The sequence below is a fragment of the Struthio camelus genome, chromosome 2, assembly GCF_040807025.1.
Source record: "Struthio camelus isolate bStrCam1 chromosome 2, bStrCam1.hap1, whole genome shotgun sequence".
Taxonomy (NCBI): domain Eukaryota; kingdom Metazoa; phylum Chordata; class Aves; order Struthioniformes; family Struthionidae; genus Struthio; species Struthio camelus.
In genome coordinates, this window is record NC_090943.1 from 148970404 (window position 1) to 148994513 (window position 24110).

General features: G+C 48.5%; 1 protein-coding gene and 1 long non-coding RNA gene across 5 annotated transcripts; both read left to right on the plus strand.

The window, feature by feature from the left end:
• The first annotated feature begins 2346 nt into the window (after positions 1-2346).
• Positions 2347-20211, plus strand: LOC104144811 (uncharacterized). Of its 4 annotated transcripts, none has more exons than XR_694197.2 (3): positions 2347-2977; positions 10970-11024; positions 15742-20211. It is a non-coding gene; the product is annotated as an uncharacterized lncRNA (long non-coding RNA). The 4 variants fall into 4 exon arrangements; XR_011139277.1 differs by lacking the exon at positions 2347-2977 and adding an exon at positions 4775-5641; XR_011139279.1 differs by lacking the exon at positions 2347-2977 and adding an exon at positions 5818-5963.
• On the plus strand, positions 3766-4392 carry LOC138066216 (GSK-3-binding protein-like). Its single transcript, XM_068933841.1, has one exon. It carries the CDS (start codon positions 3778-3780, stop codon positions 4390-4392), a length of 615 nt encoding a protein of 204 aa, XP_068789942.1. The 5' UTR covers positions 3766-3777.
• Positions 20212-24110: the final 3899 nt, after the last annotated feature.

Genomic DNA, 24110 nt, shown 5'->3' on the forward strand with positions numbered 1-24110 from the left:
ATGTCTCATTTCCCTGGGACTGGGTTATTGCTTTTGCACACAGAACATAGCGTGATCCTGAGTACATACGTGCAGTGGAAGTACTCCTACTTCTGCACCCGAGATTACACTTGATTGCAGAATTCAAAGGTTTAAAGCTGAGAAGTCACATACACTTGTTTACCTTGTCAGGATCAATACCAAAGATAAGATACATAAATTGATCTTTATATTTTGAAATCAAATGTAGCCTTAGGAAACCCTATAAAAATAGGTGAAAATTCTATTGTTAATTAATACAATTAGTATGTGTTTATGAAACTTTCATATTACACAGAGGGTATATGAAAGTAAAACCAACTAACAAACTGAAAAAAAAAATAAAAGCTGTTTTCTAAAAATGTGAACAGGTAAATATAAAGTGAGATGCGAATTGAGAATAACAATATACAGAATGGAAGGAACTATTTCTTGCAGCTGCAACCACCTGGTAATAGAATGGCTTAAATAACAATTTGCAGTCATAATTTTGACAATCCCAGAACAGAAATAGACAGTACAGAGAAATGTATCAATCTCAGGAAAAAAAAAGAAAAAAGAAAAAAAGAAAAGAAAAAGAAAAGAAACCAATCACAGCAAAGTTCATTGTCAGACTATCTGTCAGAAAAACGTTGTCAACACTTTTGCAACTCTTCTCATCCTTACCTTTATTTTTAGAAGACCCTGACCCTACCCTGTATGTCTGGGAGATGGGGGGGGGTTGCTTAACATGCTTGTGGTAAGCTGCTAAAATAAAAGCCATGCTCCGGAATTCATCACCAGCAGCGGATGACAACGTATGATAATTAAGCCCTGATTTTTTAAAGTGAAATGAGAGGACTGTTTTCCAGGTACACCCTCAAATCTTGCCATGGCGAATTTGGGACACAGCCAGATGACTTAATGGCTACACTTTAGGGACTCACAGTCTCCACGAGGCAGTTAACCCTTGCTTATGGTTACAAAATCCGCACTATGGCTCATAGACGTGCAACAGCCGCTTTATTGCAAAATCCGCTGTTTAAGCTGTTCTCATTTCTACTGGCTGAGAGGCACTGGCAAACAGCTAACAGCTAATAAACCACTGTAGTCATTCCTGCTGGCAAGATGAGACCACGACTGCAGACAGTTTAGGACTACTCCCAGAACTGATTTGGGGTCATCTCTGGGTGCCGTAATGCTGAGCTCCCCTCCACAGAAGCGAGCGCAACGTAAATTCATACTGAGCCCGCTTCGAAGCAGTTTTCCCCCGAAGGCAAACCTTTGAAGGGGAACTTCAGATCTGACATGGGATGTATCGCCTTCTCAAGCATTTAAGCTTCATCTTTTCTTTCACTGCTACTGTGAAGAGAGCAGTTAGAATACCAAAATAATGGCTGAGAACCATGAATTTCACTAGGAGAACATAAACTGAAATACCCTTCTATGAATAACTCCTGGCAATCCGCAAATTTACCATATTCATTTTGCTGAGGTGGTAAAACTATTATCCCTGATTAGTAGCATTCAATGTAAATGTTTCCAGTGGGCTTAGTCCTGAAATCCTCAGCAGATACTTAGACACTTGTCAATCCGCCCTGACTGAAATTTTGCATTAGAAAAGATCTGAGGCCGTTGGGATTGTGTTAATGACCACACTCGCATCTCCCTATCGGTGGCAATGATCTGTCCCACTCTGCAAACTTTTCCCAGCACTGCTGTTGGCTAGGGATGCAATGAAGTGCGATTTGTGGTTATCATTGCTGGGCCCAGGTGTAGATGTAATCACCAGCAGCACTGAGCTTTTGCTGGTATAGCTTATTTTGCTTTGTGGGAGGGGAAGGAAAGGCTGGAATAAGCTGCACTGGTTCGTTGCAGTTTGGCAGGTACAGAATACCAGATTACCTGTTCAGAAGTGCTCTCAATGTAGATCTGACTTGGAACGGAAGTAGATCCACCTACTGCATGTATGCAGGCCTTTCATTATTTCACTTCAAAAGATACTGCATCGGCTAATGATTAATGGTAGAATGTTTTTTTTTTTTTAATTTTTGACACGGGGAAACAAGATCACATCCTTTCATTATCTGCAGAACAATGAGATCCGAATTTTGATTGCCTGTTACCAAGCAGGTAGTACATTAAAATATATGAATAAATAATACGCAATTTGGTAGTATATTTTATGCCAAGTTCACACAAACGCAGCCTGGATATGCAGTAATGGGTTTGGACATCTAGGTTGGAGAGGCCAGTAAAATTTTCACATGACAGGTATCATTCACAAACACGTGCACATACACGAGTCTCTTTCAGTTTGTAAAGCAAGTGAAAGTAGCTCAGAAAAACGTTGACAAACAGATCAAAGGACATTCTCTCCCCTTTGCCAAATGTTTACTTATTAACCCAGGACACGGTGCTGATAACAGTTTTGCATGCGAGCAACTTCCATTATACGAGTAATTCCACCAATTCCAAGGCAATTACTACCGCTGGAAGTTATGTGAATGAGCATATGCTGGACTGAGGCCCTAACAACGTTTTGAAATCCATAAAACGTTATCTAAGACTCATCAAAAAAACTTTAGCATTTGTTTAAAAGATACGGTGACAGATTCAAGGCAAGAAATGGGACTAGGATAGGAAGCGGATGACATAAGCCAGTCAATCTTGGTCTGGGTTATTAAGTAGACCTCAGATAGAAAACCTGAGATGACGGTATAGACTCGTTTCACTTCTGCTAATTCTAATAACGGAAGATACGATCCCAGAAGCATTTCTATGCCATGGAATAAAAAAACAACAATACCCCACTGGAGGCGAGGACACTGCACGCACACAGAACAGACCAAACAGGCTCGCTGAACGCACACGGCTTGAACAAACCGAAGCGGTAACAGGGCTATGTTGCGATCTCGACATCACACCTTGCAGGAGAGCCCCGCGGAGGCAATTACGCTACCGCCGCCTGCTCTTCAAGGTGAGCGCATCGGCTGGGAACTCGCGTGGACAGCCGCGACCCACACGCGCGGCGCGGACCAGGGCCCCACACCGTGTGCGCCTGCTCTCTGCCAGGCGCGCAGGTGCGGAGGGCACCGCCGCTCCCTTGCCCGCGGAGCCGTCCCGGCCCGCGGCGGGGCAGGGCCCGAGGGGGCGCCGGGCCGCGGGGGGAGGCCCCGCGGGGAGCCGGGGCGGAGGCCAACGGCCGCCGTCGCCCCCCCCCGCGCGCGCCCCGCCGCGAGGCCCCCGGCGGCGGCAGCAGCGCTCCGCCAGGGCCGGCCTGGCCTCGCGCGCCCCCCGCGGCCCCGCCCACTCGCGCTCCTCCTGCCAATCAGCGAGGCCCCACCTCCGAGGCCCGAGGTGCGGGGTTTGAAAGCGGGCGGGACCACTCGGCGCGCGGACGGAGGGGGGGGGTGGTGGTGGGGGAAAGGTAGCGGGGAAGCGCGGCGGCACCCGCCTGAGCCGGAGGTCTCTCGCCGCGGGAGCGGCTCTCGAGCGCGGCAGAACGGCGCCCTGCGCCGCCACGCGGAGCCCCTGAGGCGGGGGAGCGGAGCGGGGCGGCGCGGCGGCCGCCCTCCCCCCCCCCGCCCGGCGCAGTGGGAGGCGCCCGGCGGCCCGCGTCACCCATTGTTTACAAACCAACCCCAGCGGGCCGAGCTCCAGCTTCAACCGCAGCCGCCGGGGCCGCGTGTGCTCGCGTGCGCGTGTGACGGCGGAGGGCGGGCGCGAGGCGGGCGGCGCGCGGCGGCCCCGGCCCCGGTGGCGGCGGCCCCGGCCGAGATGCCGTGCCGGCCGGGCGAGCGCTTCCTGCTGCTGGAGCGCTCGGTGGCCGTGGGGCCGGCCGGCTCCAAGGAGGTGGACGCGCTCGTGGCCAAGCTGGGCGAGGTGCTGCAGCTCAGCGCCCAGCGGGCGCCGCCGCCCCGCGCCCCGAAGCACCTGGGCCCCGGCAGCGCCCGGGACCGCGCCGCCCCCTACTCGCCGCGCTGCAGCGGCGGCGGCGGCGGCCTCCTGGCGCCGCGGGGGCCGGCCCCGCTGCCGGCTCACCAGCACCACCAGCACCCCCCGCACCGCGCCGAGTCGCCGCGCCCGGACCGCGGCAGCCACCAGCGGGTGACCAAGCAGCTGTGCGGCCGCGGCTGGCTGCGGAGCGCCGCCCGCCGGAGGAAGCAGCCGCCGCCGGGGCCCGGCGAGGGGCCGGAGGAGGAGGAGGACCCGCACCGGCTCCTGCAGCAGCTCATCCTCTCCGGGAACCTCATCAAAGAAGCCGTCCGCCGGCTCCAGCTGGCCGCCGCCGCCGCTGCCGCCGCCGCGGCCTCCACGGCGTCCAGCGGCAGCGCCTCGGCGGGGAGCAGCGGCGCGGGCGGCGAGGCGGCGGCGCGGCAGCCCCTGCAGTAGCCGCGGAGCGGAGCGCGGCGCGGCGCGGAGCCGGCCGGGGGCCGAGCGGACTCGTGGCCGAGCGTGTGCGCGGCGCGGCGCGGCGGCCGGGTGTATAAACGTGGTGCTAGCTGTAAGTCTGCGCTCAGCGACCGCGGGGGGGAAGGGGGGGTGCCGGCCCTCGGCCCGGCCGGCGTCCGCGGGGTGCGGGTCCCTCCGCCCCTCTCCCGCCGGCGGCGGCGGCGGCCGTGGGGGGGTCCCCGCTCTCCTCCCCGCTGCCCCCGGGTCTCCGGCGCCGCCGCCGCCGCCGCTTTGTAACGGCCGGCGGCCCCGCGAGGCCGCGCGCGCCGCCGCCGCCGCCGGGGGGGGAGGGTTGTGCCCCCTCCCCCCCCCCGCCCGGGGCTCCTCCCCCGCCAGCCCCGGGGGTCGCGGCGGCGGCGCCCCCGGCCCGGCCCGCCTCGCCTCCCGGACTCCCGGGGGCCATTTGCAATAATCCTGAACGACCCGCGCGGCAGGCGTTTGCCTTCCCCGCCCGGGGTCGTTCCGTGATTTTTATTTTTTGTTTTTGTTTTTTTTTTAATTATTATTATTTTTATTTTAACTTTTTTTTGTTATTGTTGTCGTTGCTCCCCGTCGTGACTGTATGAAGCAGTTTAAAATGTGAATCTCGAAAGCTGGAAGGCAGCTGGACTTATAATTGTAAAGCGTGATGGGTGAATGGAGTCTGAGGCGCATTGTTCACATAAGGTAGCTGAAACAAGTTTGTTTGGTTGGTTTTTTTTTTTTCCTTAAAAAAAAAAAAGGGAAAAAAAACAACCCCTCCCCGCCTGCCCGCCCAACAAACTCAATGGCTCAACTACAAGATGCAGCTGTTGATTAAATATGCACTTCGTACCGGAGTGTTTGAAATGTGTTCCTGATTTGCAGGACTTAACTGTCTTAATTAACCTGTCTGTACTGAATAAACGTGGTCTTGTTTTTATTTTGAGGTCTGTGTCTCATTGTTAAGGGGAAGTGAATTTTGGTTCATGTGAGCGCAGCTACGCAGACGATGCTCTAATAGAAACATTACCCCGTGATCTTCTTTCAGTTGCGAGATCTCCATTTTGCAGACAAAAAACCCCCCACAACAATCCGCATAGTCTGATGCAGTGGGACACCGGTTATTAATGCACGGAGATGCAACTGAGCCCCTTTGTTTGCCAGCAGCGTTTGCTCGTAAGCCACGAGACGCCCCTTTTAGCAGCCCAGAATGTGGCTACTGGAATTTGTAAGTCAAATCATATTGAAGGAGCATATCTTATGTTGGTTATTTACTTGTTTTTTTCTTTCTTCAGGGAGGAAAGACTATATAGAGGAAAGAAGTCTAGGCAGTCACGCATTAATAAGAACAAACTGAAAAAAAAAAAAACCCTGTAAAATGCAGAATTTGACGGTGGTGTTGATTAAGTTTTAATACCTGTTCTGAATAGCTTCCTTAGGTAAATCCTACTTTTTTTTTTTTTCTGGTCAAAAAATAAGTTTCAAGATCAGAACTGAACACATCAGACTGACTGGAGCAAAACAATCTCCCAACCCCCACTCAGTTTGAGGTAAAAGCTTCTCCTTTGAAGAAGGTAGCAATCCCACATGAAAGAAAATGGAAGATGTTTGCCTTTGTCCAAGAAAGCAATTTGAGCAGCTAGGTTTACTTGGGTGATTAATTTGTTCAAGAATATATTAAATCCACAAGATACATTTATTTTAGATTTCTTTCTCTGCTACCAGTTATTGATTAAAAACTGATGCTTAAGGTTGTTTTTTATAGTGTTTCACGGAAATCCTCATGCAGTGGAAACAGTATGTGTTTATTATTAGCTTTATCTGGACTAATTTATAAGTAGATTGCAGTTTTCCCCTATCAAAGCCTGTAAAATGCAAAGGAACAAGTTCAGCGCATTTTAGAAACATTGTATTGTAACCTCCTTAATTGCTAACAGCTGAAGTCCTTTTTTCTCATAACTTATGCTGCTTTTGTGGCATTTTGCACAGCTTGGAAGACCTAGATTTATCATTAGTTCTCGTTCTGTAATACGATGATACAGGGCATAGGGTGTCCTTACTACAAAGGAATTTTTATTTTGAAATTGTGTTGCTTTTTTTTCTCCCTTGATCCAGGAAAAAAGTTCAACAGAATGTGAAAACAAATCTTAGCTTCAAATATAACCACTAAGCAACAACTAAAAAGCTGGTTGCTCTCATATTTGTCCTTCAGATGCTTGTTCAGATATGTATCCACAGTGCCAACGGTGAATTTGAACTCTAGGATGAGTAATTTAATTATCTTTACCAAGAGACGTGCAGGAAATAGGTACAAAAACCTAACGCAGCTGATGCAGCCTGCCTTGTTATACAACTACGGCTGAATGTCTGTGTGTGTATGTCAACTAAAATTATGGAAGCTGGTATGTCTGGCTTGAGTTTTTACCACTAATAATTATGCATCAATTCTACGTTCCCCCTTTTTCCCCCCTCTCCGTCCCCCTCAACAAGTCCAAGCCTCTGTATACTAATGAGAACAGCTAACTTTACAAGTGTCCTTTGTAGTCATTGAAAGCCTTGAGACATTCCTTTTAAGGATTTTACTAGAATAACACTTTTCAATAAACTGGCAGTTGAAGTGAGGCTTAGAAAAGATGCTAATAAATTTCACAGTGACTGGCTGTTTTTTAAGCTTCCTAAATTACTTCTAAAATAGCTTTTACTTTCTCCTTTGTGAGATGCTGGGAGATCTATATATGAAAAGGGTTATAGTGAGCTAAGTGTTATGTAGAGTGTGTGATGATTTGGTAAAAGGATTTTTGGCACTTGTTTCAGATAACTTGCATAACTCACTGATGCGTCTTCATTGCTTGTAATGTGAACATCCTAAACTCATGCCAGTAACCTTTAATATAACATCATATCTTCCTTATAAGTCTTTAAAATTATCTTATTCGAAATAGAGCACATGCAACGTCTTCTTAAGGAAGCGGAACGAATGTGGCTTATTTTGATTTTGGAAGCCAAGTTTTACAAGATGTTGGACCAATTGAAATATTGCCATAAGGTTTCCATTGATTCATTGCAAGTTCTGTTTTTCAAACATTGTCATGCAGCCTTGTGCTGCACTGTGTGAGCATGCAAACCAAAAATGAGCTTCGATATGAAAGTCATTGTCTACTTTGTTTCCTAAATAGAATAAAAAATGTTGAACAGTGAAGTAAACAGTTTTGTAAGCTTTAAATAGATATCTGTGTTTTAAGGGTAGGTTTTCTTTGATACATTTAACCAACTCTGATCCTCAAAAAACAATTAGTTGGTTTTTAGAGGAGCAAAAAGTAAATTTGGGTGCATACTGCATTTGGCCTTCACAGTACGCTTAGATTATCTTCATTAGTAAGTGAAAAATACGGTTTACTGCAGCTTTAAGTTTGGAATATTTTGGAATTAGTATTGTATTAAGCAAGTTCAGCAAACTGTGGATTAAATTTTCGTAATAGATATTTAATTAGGGTTTTTTTGATCATACTTTTTTTTCCATCTCGTCAGGAAGAGCGTTCGGGATTTTGCTGTGGACCGCATATGAACTGTAAGCTCAAAAATAAAGCATCTAGATATCTGTTACAAACATTATTGCAAAATATTTGGGAAGACGTGTATTACATTTACAGAGGGGCAACGTTTGGGGGAGACTTAATTTTTAATATTCTTGTAACCAAATCCACAAAAGACTCAAAAATCCTATTTCAGTGCACCTCTCTGTGGTGTTACATGAACATGGCACAAGGCTACTGCCACAGCTTTTTCATTAGTAGTCTATGTTATAGCTTAATTCCTCCTGAGTTTTCTCTGTGTAACAGAACAAGTGTTTTCTTGACCCCTTGCCTAAAACTCCTTCGCACCATTGCTGTGTCTTGCTCGTTCTACTGTCAGGTATCTTTAGCTTGAGAGAAAGTAATTTAGTTGAGCCAGAAGTCAGGCAGATAGAATGGTTTTTGTCTGCTCTTCCGGCCTTGTGTCTCCTGTCTACCTTTTGGCTTACTGTTGGGTATTGCAATGGCATTTAGCTGCTCCTGCAAAAAATTATGTTGCTGTAGTATTTAGGTAAAATAAACATGGTAGGAAAGCAGGGGCTCAGGCCTGAGTCCTTCGAATCTGATTTTAAAGAAGGTTCTTAGCATCTCAGAAAGCATAAGGGAGCAGAAGGTTGTAGGCTGGTTAGCACACAACTTGTGAACTGTCCGACCGGACCAAGCCCCAGTGTCGGTGTCCTCTTGTTTCCACCTAAAGAGCATTTCTCCTTCCTTCCTTCCTATTCCCTGGCCCCACGATTCTCCTCTCTCCCCCTGCATTCTGCCCTTACCCAGCCTGTTATTTCCAGCTTGTAGCTGTAGTCGTTCATCTTCACGTGCCCCTTCTTGTGCAGTTTTCCATGGTATTGCCCTTCCTAAATTCTAAGTAGCGTTATTGTCCTAAAGTGCTTTTAGTAGCTACTTTTTAGCTTACTTTGCCATTTAGCTTCAAAAGTTATTGTAGCTCAATCACTTTTTTGTAGCCAAAATCTGTTTTGATTCATAACTTTGCATGGTGTTAGTAGAAGGACTAGTTACAAATGTCTTTTATGTTACTCCGGTTTGTACAATGTAGGGCAGAAATCAGGTGAAACGTGAGCTGCAGTGAAATCAACAGATGAAGTCAGCAGAAAAACTCCTGTGGACGCCTATGGGAATTTCCTCCTGTATTTTTTAGAAGCAGCTGGAAAACACCACCTAAAGTGCTATGAAAACTATATAAATACCTTTGCAGAGGTGCTATGATAACTACATAAATACCTTTGCAGCAACACCAAAATGACATTTGCAACCTTTTTTCCTGAGAAAATGAGGTTTGTTCACTTTCTCTTTTCCATGCCATACTTCCAAAAATGATATTTTGCCTGTGTGACTAACTTCAACCAAATCTATCAAAGGCGTGGAAATCTTATTCTGCAAATGGTATGACAAAAGACATCCCACTAGAAAAGAAGGAATTAGTGCCCCTATCAAGAGGAAGGTTACAGAGTGCTCAAAGCCACATTATCAGACACTATAGAATCCACAACAGAGTGAGCTACAGGAAATCAGGCTTCATAAATTCAGCGGCACACAGAATTAGCTGTTCCTTATGCAATATCCTGTACCTAGATTGTATTATTTTTGCTTCCTGTGATGTAATCTGGTGATATCTGGTAGAGTAATACAGTTAGCTAAGGGTGCTCTTCATTGCTGTAGGCACTAGGACATCAGTGATCAAAAGAAATGGTAAAAACACCTCATGTCTGTGCACACCTGTGCACAAATCACTAGTTTGGCAGGACTTTCCTGAAGAGGTGTTAAAGAAAGGCTGTAGCTCCTGAGCTATATGAAGAAGTTTAGCAATATGTTCAGTGGCAACCTGAAGTAGAGGTTTTACAGCGGCAACAATTCTAATACCAGAAAACAAACAAGCAAGCAAACAAAAAAACCTACGGGAGCTTTTACAGCTGGAAGCAAAATGGTAAGTTAGATAATAAATAGACCTACTTTCATTTTCTTTGCATGTAGGTGCTGTCAGTCCTCATCTGTGGTGCCTTCTGAGAAACTTCTTCACTCCCCTGAGCGTTGCGAGGCTTGTTGCATCCACTGCCAGTCAGAAAGGGTCACTGATTGATTTTACAGTCCAGAGAGGCTTTTGTTTTACAGCTCAGTGTGATCAGTTTTAGGAGTGGTACTGAATTAAATATATTTTTCAGTGTACATTTGGTGTTATCTGATGAAATAGCACCAGGATGAAAATGTTTTAATTATAGGAAATGGATCCTGGCTGGCTTAATAGGGAGTATTTGCGGCTCTAAGCATTTTGCCACAAGAGGTCGATGCTTATTCTATCTGTATCACAGCAATTGTCCTGGTTTAAAGGCTTAAATCTACAGAAGCTAGGGCTCTAAGTTAAGGTGACATTTTGGGTTATTAGTGTACTTCAATGCACACTGCAATGCCTTTTCATTTTTACAAGACTAACGGTTTCCCACGGCAAACCAAACAAGGCTAAAGGACGTGACTGAACACGTGGCCACACACCCCAGACTCTCTGGACAGGTGAAAAATGAGGGGCCTAGTTAATCCTCTCCTGTTGCTAGAGCAGCACTAGCGGTTGATGTTCTGCAATACCTAGCTCTCGGGTTGTGTAAAAGTATGTCCTACCAAAGCGGTATTTCATCTATATATCATTTTTGTAAGGTAAAAAAGCAGAGATTTGTATTTTTCATCTTGCTGCTATAGCTCTTCTCTTCTGTTAGTTTCCACCAGGCTACTTTTGACAGTAGCTTCCCTCTGCGGCCTCCAATGCAGACTTCCCCTGCCAGTTTCAGCTTGGTCCTGAACAATGTCTGGCTCCTTTCTGTTGGGTCATGAGACAAGGGAACCTTATTCCCATAAGAAAGAAATGTATCAGCCTGGAGCCTCCTGGATGAGGAGCAGAATGGAATTAAGAGACAGAAATTCTCACCTCTGCATTTGTATAGATCTTCTTTTTCATCCTCCCCTTTTCCTTTTAATAGGGGCTGTGGATGTCAAGTACCCCTGAAATCTGCTTACCTCAGTGGGGATCTGGAGGTAAGCCAGAGGCCTATTTTTTGCCTTTCCTATTATTTTGCTGGAGATCCTTTCCTTTAAGGTTGTTAATTTGTTTTGTGACAACCCTATTCTTCAGACTGTGGTAAGACAGAGATGCTCTGGGGCTAAAGAGCAAACATATATGGCTTGAGTGCTTTGTAAAACCATACACAAACACGGGTTCAAATGTGAGTTACTGTCTGAAACGGCACTTGCACAGGGTCAAAAGTGCACATGTATTGTTAAAGTTAACGCTAAAAATAAAAGATAGTCCTACCCAAAGGATACATGCAATTAAACAGAAATAACTTCAAAATTAGATTTGTAGGAAGATTTTAGGATATAGCAAAGACTGTGGTAGAATACCTTTTTGTTTTTTGTATCATCATTGTCAATTTTAAGGTAGACTTTCTTTTAGTACAATACTGCTTATGTCTTACATGTGCCTCATCTTGATAGGTGCTTTTGGACCGGTCTTTCACTAGTAAAAGCAGACCTTACCAGAGTCTGCCAAACTATTGTAAGAAACGGAACTTCAAATGGGCTTTGTTTCACCCAGCTGTTCCTAAACAAAGCAAAAATCTTCATCATAAGTGAGGTATATCTCCACACTGAATGACTCTTTTAAGTATACTGTCGTCATGCACGAATGACTTGAAATTTGCAGTTAGCATAATACAGATCTGACTTAGGATCATAATTTAATTTATCTGTTATGAAAAGCCTCAGTTCTTTGGGCTTCAGTATTTTTAAATGTGGTTGCAATGTTTTTTTCTCATTCACAGAGATTTCCTTTAGGGTGAGGAAAAAGAAAAGAGAAGAAAAACTCATCCCAGAAGTAAATTGTGAAAAATATCTAATTGTTTTAGATTGTGTCTGTTTGGGGAAATTATATTACAGACTGCTCTTTGCCTTTAAATTTACCAAGCACAATCACCTGGAAAACTAAACTGTATTATCCAGGAGGCACTACTTTTAAATGTGTGACTTTTAGAAAGCTGTAAATTGGAGGGAAGGGATTAACTTGGATGTTAAAACCGGATAGAAAGAGTAAAATTTTTCAGTGGGTGATTTCAACTTTACAAGTAGCCCACTTCAATTTATTTGAACTTGCATGACAGCAGAGATTAATGAATTGAAACCAAAGGTGATCTTTCATTAGGGACAGTTCCACATAATTCAATCTTTAACACTCTAGGAATTGTCATACTGGATAAGACCTGAGCTCTAGGCAGTTTAAGATGTGGTCTCTGATGCTGGTCAGCTGCTTCACACCAGCTGCTGCGTGGTAGAACAGCCCCATTAGTTCTCATCCTCACGTCAAGCTGTTTGACTTCCTCTTGGTTACGTAGCTTAATATCCCTTTCATATTATTGAGTTTTGAATCTTTAGTCATGGTTACAGGTGATTTTCTTGATAGCTGTGCAGGACTGTGGGGGTGGTCCAGTGCTTTTGGCAGCAGGAGACCCGACCTGCTGTGATCGCTTAGCCCATCCTGCTATGCTTGTACACAAAGCTGGCTCCTGCAGAGGGCAGCTGGAGGGTGTTCAGGATGGGCAGAAGGGCAAGGCTGCCCCTGTAAGAAGCAAAAAGTCTAGCAAGCCAGGAACTGTCTGCTGGCTGTGGCTGTCAGATGCTCCTGATTGATAGCTATGTCGACTTCTGGGTGCTAACGCCAGAAGCGGACAGTGAAAGAGCAAGGATGACTGTTGCCCATGGAAGCTGCCCACAGAGAGGTGCACGGGACTAGAAGCTGGGCTCCCTGAGAAGAGATTCTTCAGGAAATATTGGCGCTGACCGGAAAGAGAAGTAGATGCTGAGCAAGAGAAAACCGTCCCCAAAGAGGAGAGATTTTGAGGCAACACAAGGAAGTGAAGGACTCCAGGAAAAAGAATGATTTCAGACAATCCAGACTGAAGTACCTAAGCTGAAACCTAGAGGTGTGTTTAAGCCTCAGTTCCCCTTACTAACTCCTAGAGAGGGTGATTCTTAAAGCCTTGAGAGTGGATTATGGAGCCCCATCGCGAGAGGGAAGAGACTGTTAGAGGCCCATCTGGAGAGCTGTAGGCACAAACAAGCTTCCTGATGAGGAAAAGCAGTGGCATGGCAGAGGAAAGGAAGACAAGCTCACTGCAGCTTCCCCCGGCTTGCTACAAAAGCATGCTGACATGTGGAGACTGACTATAGGCAGCGTTTATCCAGCCCTTTTTTCTGTGTTGATGTTCTTGACTTTGGCACCTGCCTGGGTCACTTTGGAGTTTTTCCTTTTTGCTTTCATTGATATCTGCTAAACTGTGAATTTGCACAGGCAGAACAGACACAATTATCTGGGGGCTTGGCCATGTTTACTTCTGTCTTGGTACTTCCCTGACACCCAGGCACTCGAGATCTAAATCTTTTGTCTAACATTGCACATGGATGCCTCAGCTTCCTCCGTCCACGCTAGACAGAAGTTGAAATGTGGCATTGCCCAGTTCTTATTTCCATAATTGTGGCTATAAAATAGAACTGGGAGATGTGTCCTGCCTCTCTCCTTTGCAAAGTTGCAAAGCTAGCAACTTTGAAAGTAGTGAAGTTAAGCAGTTAAGGCTTCCTCTTCAAGTTACTTCTTTTCTTTATTAAGTTAATTGCTGCTGGGCTCCAACCCATACGACAGTGAGCAAAACTAAATATGAAAGGTATCTGTGATCACCTTGGTGTCCTGGCTGTACGTTCGGCAGCGATGACAAAACTTTTGTCAGTAGCAAGGACCGCAGCGCTTACGCTGTCTGTACGGCCTTCCATTGCAGCCCGCTTAGGATAGTCTTAGTGCTGAGATTCATGGCACTGGCAGAGCTTGGGGTCAACTGCTTTCCTTGAATCACTGTGGTGATTCAGTGGTTAACACTCTTACAGTGTATGGCAGTGTTTCTGAGACTGATTCTGAGAATCTGATTAAAGAATTTGCCACATCCTTGAGTTTTCAGCTGGTTATAAGGAGAAACTTCTTGCCTATGAGGACAGTGCGGCATTGGAAGAGATTGACCAGAGAGGCTGTGCAGTCTCCATCCTCGGCAGTTCTTAAGACCAGACTGGATAAAGGCCTGAGCAATGTGATCTGGCCTCAGAGCCGACCCTGCTGTGAGCAGGAGGTTGGACGAGGGACCTCTTGAGGTTCTTCCGACCTGAATTATTGTATGACCCTGTGATCCTGCAAAGCTGGCACATCCACGCAAAGGAAAATACTCCATTCCAATGCAGTGGATGAGATTTGCCTTGTATTTCCCTAAGTTCTCAGTCAATAATAAGGAATCTAGGCTACATCATTCCCCTTAGCAAGTATGTCAAGTTCAAGACTTTTTCCTGCTATAGCTTCATTCACCCCACTTTATCTTGAGTACTATTGTCATTTATAGTCCTGTCACTCACAATACAGTTTTCCAGGGCTTCTAGACCTAGACCCAGGCCTTCCTCACTGAGATCTATGAAGGCTCAAAAACAATAACAGCCTTTCTCCAGATACCAATTGCTGATCTGCAACAGTGACGAAATCCACTGATCATCTGATATTGCTGCCTCTTTCCTGCCAGCACTGGGAAAGGCAGACAGAAAGGACCAGATGTCATCTGCATGGTTCGGGTATTCTTATACTCCTCCCACAGCTCACAGGTGGATCGTTTGCTCTTACCTTTGGACTCAGGAAGGAACAAACCAGAGCAATGTTAGCATGTGCCCAAGAGTTACTTTTAATTCTAAAGCGAATGAGAGAAGAGCCCCCTCTCTCCCCTGTGAAGGAACTTGTCCCCTGTGTTCTTTAGATGATATTTGTAAAGGCAGTTCTTATCTCAATAAACCTTGTGCAAGAACCGACAACACCCTCCGTGTCAGGAAGCAGTTCATTGCGAACCAGTGACTTGCCAGGCTAATGCCCAGCTAGGGACTTTGCAGGTTGCTGTGACTGGACAACAAAAAATTCCAGTTTTGATCCTTCAAATCCAAAACTGATTGTGAAAATCCAAAGCTGATTCTGTTTGCTATAGAAATAAACAAATTCACATCCTTTGCTTCAGGAAAGCTACAAGCCTGAGACCCCCATTGGAGACATGTTCGTAACTCTGTACATCTCTGGTCTCTGGTGTGTACCAGCTGGCGTTATGAAATTCAAAGGAGAGCCCACATACATGATCTTAATAGGGCAGGGGGAGCCCAGGCAATTCAACTATCCTGAAGTTCGCAGTTTAATCTTCAGCAATGTGGCCCAGAAGTTCAGACCATGCTTCCGAGTGAGAACGTCTCTAAATCTCCTCTGGAATGTTGGTTGGCTGGCTTCTGCGGGGACAGCTTCCCCTAAGCAAAGCAGAGCTCCCCCCAGCCCCAAATGTTATGAGCTTGATTGATTATACAAAAAAGATGGGGAGAGTTCTCTGCCATGGCAGTGCGCTGTGGTATTCGTAGGGGAATCGGACACTCATAACTGAGGCACGTACGCTCCACAAGCAGAGTGGAAATGGCCAACACATCTCAGAGAGCCACCTCTGAGGGACTAACTGTTCCTTCCTAATTAAATCTCAAAAATGTAAAACCATGAATGATTTAATCAAGCCCCTTTGCATCATTGACTCTGGGACAGGAGATCAATCACAGTTTTTTCAAGCCTGCCTTTGCACAAGGGCTTTTCTAGTTCCTTAATTCTTCGTCTCTCTCTTTCCTGAATTTACTTTATTTTTCCTTTGTGCAGGGCATGACCAGTGCTTCGCACAGCAGTGCAGCCTGGGTGCACTACTGACTGCTATCAAGCACTGCAGTCCTCGCCGTTGTCTCCATCCCTGCCTTGAAGAAACTTGAAGAGCTTGTTTGCCTCAGAGCGGAACTGCTGACCTGTCTCCTGCAATGCCTCTTTATTCTGCTCCACTCTATTGTGCTGCTTCGGATTCTTGCTTGGCTGATTTGCTAGTAAACTCGGGTCACCTATATATGTCCTGCGCTCGCATGCCAAGAGGTTAGCAGAGATGTGTCTATCTGGCTATGCGTTTGGCAAAAACAAACCCATCCTTTTATCACCAAATGAGACGTCATTACAGGCAGCTTCTGGCCTCTCCCTCAGCAAAATTAGGCTATAAAAATTGTAGGTCTCCGTCCTGTCCTGTTTGTTAGAGTTAATGAGAAAAAAAAACCAGTCAAAGGCAGGGGTGCAGGGGCCTCAACCCTTCTTAATTTGGCAGGACAATTTGCATCAACGGTAGCGAGGTGACTCAGCGCGCAAGCGGTAAGTTGGTAGGTGGTTAGCGAGTGCTCCCCTGCTTTGGCAGGGTTGCAGGATGCCGTTATGTCGTTTCTCGGGATGCATTAACACCTTGCCTAATCTGCGCGCTTCCGTGGGGGGTTATCCTTGCACCTCCTGCAAGTGTGAAATAGATGGAGATCCCTGACACGCAGGGTGTTTGCGGGTGGAGATTCGGGATCTGTGCCAGCAGCGTGTGTCGACTTTGAGCCCTCATTTCCCCGTAGAGTGTGGCTCTGACAACGCGGACAGGCACTTCCCGTTAGATGCTTACAGACACTGAAAATAGACACTCCATTACTGTTGCACATTAGCCGACAGTAATGATAGGGGTCTGCTTACTAGTACAGATATATACTGGCAATCTGGCCACTTTTCATGCTTTATTTATCAGGTATTAATTGCAACTTCCACTTACCACCACCAGACTCAATTGCTGCATTGTCGGTTACGGCGATCAGACATTTACTTATTTTTGCTTTTGTTATTAGCATCAGAAAACTCAATTACGCGTGAGCACACATGCATACACAAACACACAGTAGTAGGTTTGTGCTGATGTTTTTAAAGATACACATCTGCTGATACTAAAAATAGGTCCTTGTCAGCAGCTTGGTAATTTTAGGCTCAATGAGAATTCATCCCCATGGTAACTGTACAGTTGTTGAATCATTTATTATTTGAGCTTCAAAATCACAACAGTGCTGGCAATTTTCATCCTTTGAGCATTTTTAAGGACCTTCTGCTATATTGCAGTACTCCTTGCTCCACGTCACCAATATTTATCAAGCTACCAGCACAAGCCCTTGAACTGACTACCTGCTTCTCCTCGTCTGTATCTGGACTGGGATCCTAGACAGCAATGGCAGTTTAAATTGGTTTCACTTTGGCGTTGTCCTGCTGGCATGGCTGCTTGGCTGAGGACGGTATGCACAAAGCCCTGCAAACTCCTCACTGGGAAAGCTGTGCAAGCAGAACTTTAGTGCAGCCCTAAGCTTGGGTGTCTGTCAGAAAACAAGCTATCATCTCAGGTCTCTGTGTTGCAAGGAGACCTGAGATAAGGTGCTAGTAGTTTTTAATGGTGTAGATAGGTGGTGGTTGACTCCAAGCTGGTGGGGGGTACGCTGCCTGGCTTCTGGAAGATAAAAGCTGTTTGTACTTTCTCTCACTTGCTGATAATGCACATTAGCACATTTGTCTTGTGCTAAAACAAAGGAAAATTGGCCTACTTGGCTGACAAAGCATAAGGTGAAACTCAGGCCCTCTGAGCCCGGACTTTCTTGGGCTCTGCTGCCACAGGGCCCTTGGTTCGCCAGAGGGGAGACCAGTGGGGCCAGAGGGGCCAGAGGAAAGCAGCGCAGACTGGGTGGCAGTGATTACCTCTGGTATTGAAACAACAAAAATAGTTAGCAAGAGAACAGATATATATACTGTACAAATGGCATTGAAATGGGGGATGGGGGTGCTGAAAGGAGTTTCAGGAAGTTTTGCATCACAGGCATCAGCTCCCCCATCACCTGGCACATGCTGGGAGCTTTTTTTTTTTTTTTTGTGCTATAGCTGGCTACGTGATTTACCAGCATGCATAATACAGACAGCCATTACATTTTTAGGTAGAAGAGGTTCGGCAAAGTCCCTTTTAATCTGATAAACTAGAATCTGAAAGAATGACCCAGAAACACAGACACTATTCCCAGGTTCAAGCAGTTGTAAAGAGATATGCTGCTTCCTCCTAGATTAAACGTTATAGCAATTGTATGTTGTTGTGACTGATGCTATATTTTTAGTCCAAATGCACTTTCATTTCGTGAGCTTTTAAGAGGCTCTTGGACAATCTAATCTACAGGGTGCTTTTAAAGTGGCTTTTGTATTATTAGTTCACCAAGTTGAACAAAGCAAAATGAGGATGTGCGAGTGCCTTGTACGTCTTGCCTGCAGATGCTTTCCACCTTAAGCAGCTTTCCGTAAATCTGTCAGGATCCAAAGCATGTTGTGCATCATTAGCGCAGGATTTGTCAGGTGATCCTCGTGTGTGCTGCGGGGAGAGCCGCAGTCTGCCGCCGAGAGCAGTTCATTTTCCCCTTCTGTGCAGGTCTGTAATCGTCACTGATGCTAGCCTGAGTCACATAGGGGCAAAGAGAAAACAAACTGGTCAGTGAAAGATGTCCTCTTTGAAGACCAGATCCTCACACTGAAGCTCTACTAGAACAATGGCATCTCCATGGTATTCTTCCTTTTGAAGCATTCATTATTTTTAGAAAGGATTTACAAGACTTTGTCAAAGAGTGTAATGACCTAGATGGCAGCGCACGGCAGATTTCAGGTCCCCCCCATGTTTGATGAGGAGACCTTTGGCTGCCTGGCGCGGGGCTGTGCTCCCCAGGCAGCTGCTGCTCCTGCAGCGTCGCGAGCGCCCGGCTTGCGTCACCCGTTCCGAGGCGACGTGGACGCCCGGCGCTGGGCGCGGGGAGCACCCCGGCGGCCGCCACGGGCATCGTGCCTGGCCCCTCACCTTGTAGGAATGAAGTCCACCCTGTACTATCAGCAAGATATGCTGTCCGGAGCATTACTGGACAGCCGGGGGAAACGGCGGTCCCCCAACCTCCCCTGCGATGCCCACCGAGGCCCTTCTACCCCCTAGAAATTCGTTGCTGCGTACAGCTCCAGGATTTGGGTTTTGTTTTTGTTCCTCACTGGTATTGTAGGCGATGATAGTGCCGTGTAGCTTAATCAAAACAAATTTGACCTGATTCATGTATTTGAATTTTGACTGCATAAGTTTGTGCTGGTTTTGTTTTCTTGAGAAATGGGACAAAGGAAAGATTTAGAGTTCTTAAAGGCTGCTTCCTTACAGCACATATAGTATATCCTTGCAATCGGTACAATCACATGAAAAGCTGCATAGGACTGAAGACATTTTTATATGGGAAAATGGCCTTGCGTCTCTCGGTAAGAACCATCCTCCAGTCAGCAGAGCCACTTATGTTCCCCCAAAGTAAAAGTGCAAGTGAAAAAAAACAAACCTCAAAGAGCATCCCTGGGCGTACTTTCCTCAAGGTAATGGCTACGTCTCTGTTTTATAGGTCCCTTTGGAACTGCCCAGGACTGTGCTGTGCATATTTTCATTAAAATTCCTGTCAACAGTCCCAAAACAATTTTTAATTCTCGAAGATAAACCAAAAAAAAAAAAAAGAGCATCTGTTTGCTCAGTCTGTTCATTTAATTAAACCAGAAATTTCCTTCCCTCTGTCAGTTCAGGTCTATACATTTATTCCAGAGCTTCATTGCACATATATAGACAGATTTGGAAGCTGCTGACTTTTTTATTTCCACCTAACAGCTTCCACCTTACCCAGGCTGGAAAGCGCCTGCTGTGGATGTGGTCTCAGCTGTCAGATGCAGCGCTGGGTAACACTGTGCTACAGCCAGACCGCTGCACTGGGAGAATTACTGTTGTGGAGGATCCAGAGGGCTGGTCACAGCTCGCAGGTTTTATAATGAGTTGGGAGGGGGAGAAAATCACCTGCACAATGGACCAGAAGTGACATTTCTTTCCAAACCTGCTGTGGCCGAGAGCTTGTTTCCCATTGTTCTTTCTCCTCTGCACATCGTGCTTCACGTCGAGCTTCTTAGCACTAGCCGACGGGCTGCAGCCCACTGCTGAACATGCCTGTGAAGATCAGCCTGAGCCCCCTACCTCTTTCCAAACACAGTGTTCCCCTTGCCATGAATTACGAAAGTCTCAGTAGTGACCTCAAATCGCAGAATCACAGAACGGCTGAGGTTGGAAGGGCCCCCCGGAGATCATCAAGTCCGACCCCTCTGCTCAGGCAGGGTCACCTAGAGCACGTTGCCCAGGAGCCTGTGAGGGTGGCTTTTGAATATCTCCAAGGATGGAGATATGGTGTTCCTAACTGTGGCATACAGCCAGTACAGTTCACTGTAGCATCCAGTTTTATCTTATTCACTACTTATTTGTATTTACCTTGTTATACCTTTTTTTTTTTTTTTTTTTTTAATCCTGCTCATTAGGGGAGGAGACATCCACATGCTGCAGTGCAGTGGCAGCATTATTGACCAAGGCTGACCATGGTTGACCATGGCCCCACCACAGGATGATTGCACTGCTGCAGAGCATTAGCTCCTGGAGCTGCACAGCTGTAACCCAGGGCATCACCACAGGCCAGCGCTGTAAGCAGGTGCCATCGAGGTCCCTATTTAATCTGCAGAGCAGCTGTCACTGGTGACCATGCTTGAAAGGGAAACCAAGCCAGCCTGAGACTTGGAGATTAGAGTGAGTTTAAAACTTTGGCTGTAATTTGTCTTCTCCAACACAGAATGCTTTTTTATCTGAAGCCACAGAGAAATAATGAGTATATGATGCCATTACGCTATTTCTGCCATCGCTTTCAGAAAAGAAAAGCTTTAAAAGCCATCTATCAGCTCTATGTTACTAGATTTTTCCATCTGTTTGTAACCGTATTTTCCATCTGAGAGTTTGGCTAGTAAAAATAGCTCCTCTAATATTTATATCATAGCAGTTAGTGACAAGGGTCTGTTAACCAGGAACGGCTCCCTAGCAGCGGGGTGCTCTAGAAACGTTGTCACTTCATAACTTTGCACTTGCTAACGAGTGTTTGTAGGAAGCATTTGTTCCATGTAACATCCCTTCCCGCTTCACCCAGCTGAAACTTGTTAATAGATGGGCTGCTTTGCCCTCGGTTTGGGGCATGCCTTACCCCGCCACGAGGCCGGCAGCAGCCTCCTAAGAAACGCTTCGGGCAGTGTGTATGTGCCGGTGCCAGGGCTGCGAGGAGCAAGCGGCGGCAGCAGCCCGGGGCCCGCACGCCGGCAGGTGGCACAAGCAGCAAAACGGTGGCGGGCTGCTCGGACTGGTGAACCCGGCCTGACTCCGCAGGGCCAAGGGCGAGGGCTGGCAGCGACCCCAGGGAATGGCGGCATTCCCGGGAAACAGCAGCCTCCCTGAGGAATGGCAACGTCTCTGGGAAACAGCAGCACCCCTGGGAAAGGAGTGGCCGCGGGTAGCTCCGGGGGGACCCTGGCTGGCGGCCGACGAACCCAAGGTGGGGGGTGTCTCTTTTCCGAGCTGCTGAACCAGGCGGGCAGTTTGCAAGGAGGCAGCTCAACGCCCCACGCCGGACTTGCACCAAGTTGGTCGGCTACACCATTAAAGAATATGGAGTTAGCAGGTGTGAAGTCATTTTATGGAGAGCTAGGGACAGACTAGACAATCCCAAAGCACTTCCCCCCCTGATGTTGTGCTTTCATTGCTCTTTAGCCTCAAAAATCACTTTGTTACCTATTTGGCTGACAGGTCAGGCACGCAGCCTTTACGAGCCAAACCACTTGTTTCTGTGCCACCGTGCAATGATACCCCTCCTCTGCTACCTGCTCCCCCACCGCTGGACCTCCAGGCTGGGTGAATCCGTAGGAGGGATTCGGTACCCTAGCGCTGGCACCACAGGGGCTGGAGAGCACTGCGTCTCAAGCTGGCTTTCCCTTAACGTCATCCGGGCCTTTTACCTCCTGTTTTGCCATTTTAGTGGAGGAACGTGACTGCGATGCTAGTGATGTTCTTGCTACAGCTCCCGTTTCCCAACACACAGTGTTGATGCTACTTCAGCTGTCCGCCTGTCCTCCCGCTGCTCCTTCCCGGCTCTGCACGGGGGCTCCCCGTGGCTGTGCAGAAGCAGCTGCTCATGCGGCGCCGGGCTGGGAGCTGGCGCAGGGCATTGTTACAGTGGTTAGCAATTTCCATTTCTTGTTTCTTTAAGGCCCCGGGTTCCCTTGGACGGTCAGAGCCGCGCAGAGGAGCCAGGGCAGCGTGCTGTGGCGCAGCGCTGGGCACAAGCGCGCCGCAGGGGAGGCCGGGAGCTTCGGCTGAGGCTGCTCTCATAACATGAAATCACAGAACGGCCAAGGTGGGAAGGGACCTCTGGAGCTCGTCTAGTCCAAATCGTGGCCCTGGGGTACAAACGGGGCCATATCCTGAAGGCAGTGATGGTATCTTTCATTACCTGGAGCAGTAAAGTTGAAAAAAAACAAAGTTTGGGTCTACAAACCTGTCTTTGGCTGTACCATTTCCATACTTCAGCCATCTCGGAGGCAGTTTTAGCCAGGCAGGGTATGCTTTACTGAGGTTCGCGTGGGCTCCTACACCAGGGTGGCTCCCTTGCGCCCAGGTGCAGCCTGCGCTGCTCACAGAAGTAAACGAAGTGGTGGGGATGGACAGTTATGCACTTTTTGCAGCGCTGCCGTGCCGCTCCTGTAGCAGTTTGCCGGTTCAGCTGAGCAGCCGGTTTGGGCCGCTCGGCGGCGCTTGCCCTGCCTCCGCTCGCACCGCGCTCCCACGGCCGGACCCTGTCAGACACCCCAGGAGGAGCGGCAGGCACGGAGCCACCAGGGCACACGCCGGAGTCGCAGGAGAACGTTTTTATTGCCACGCTCTACCCGCACAGCAAGCTGAAAAGCAACAGTTTTGTTTCCTCCTTTGCAGCTCAGCAGCCCGTGGCCTCCCGTGAGCTTCGCCAGCGAGGCAGGGCGGCGCGGGGGCACGACAGCACGCTCAGCTCCGTTACGTGTGCTGCCTCTCCCGTTTTACAGGATCTCTTGGGTCCCGGTGCCGAGGCGGACGCAGGGCAGAGCGCTGGTTTACATCTCCGTTCGAGTGACGGGCGGTTAAACACCACCGAGAAGGAATCCGCGCGGATTCGCCCGCCACACGCTCACTTCCGAGCACGCGCTGAAGTAACCAGGCGCTCTGAGGGTCGCTGCTCCTGCTGCCGGCGGAGGCTCGGCTGAGCCAGGGCGCTCCGGCCGCCAGCTGCGCCGAGGCCGGGCGGGAGGCGGGAGGCGTTGGGGCGCCGCGAGGCACCCCAGGTCCTCCCTGAAAACGTCGGTCTGGCCGGCTGTACGACGACCCGTGGGCCGCGGAGGGACAGCGGCTGGAAGGGGGCTGCTAGGGCTGTGCGCCGGCTGGGCCAGCCCGCAGCCCGCTCCTCGCCACGCTCCCGTCCGGGGCGCCGGCGCGGGGACCTGGCACTCGGGGGTACCGCACCGCACCTTTCACCCGGCGCCATCCCCCCGCTAGGGCAGGACCCCTGGGCATCGCGAATCTAGCACAAACCCACCGAGCAGAGCCCACGCGAGGCATCGTCCCCTGCCCTGCCGGCGCCTGCAAAGCCGGGGACCAGCTGCCGCAGCCGGCCCGGCCCCCCTGCCGTGGCGCGGGACGGCGTCCCCTCCTTCCCGGGACAGCCTTGGCCCTCCCCGCCACCCCTTCCGCCCGGCTCTGCCCTCCGCCCCCGCTCCGGAGGGCACAGGAGGTGCCTAAGGTCTCGGAGAGCGCCGAAGAGCAGGCTGGGACGGAGCTGGTGGCATGAGAAAAGGCAGAAAGTCTGTACCAGCGAAGGGGCGAAGGAGAGAAAGGTCTTTACCCCCGCTTCCCTTGCAGCGTCCTTCAGCCCCAGGAAATTCCCCTGCCAGCCTGCTCCCCTGCAGTGCTCGCCACGCACCCCGAAATCAGCGGCTCACTCAAATTAAGGGATACACGGCAGCCCCTTTCCCCTCGCCGTCCGCCCTGCCGGGCCGAACGCTGCGCGAGCGCGAGATGGCCGGGTGGCTCGCTCGCTGCACCCTGCTCTCCTGCGGCGGGAGCCACCCCGGCACGCAGCGATCCGCTGCGGGCGACCTTAGAGCCTGCCCCGCTTTTCCCTTAGGTTGACCAGTTTGTACTGGCTCTCGCACTTTAACGAGATCCCTTGCTGAAAACGTTAAACCTGTGAAAACTAAAGATCAGGGTCAAT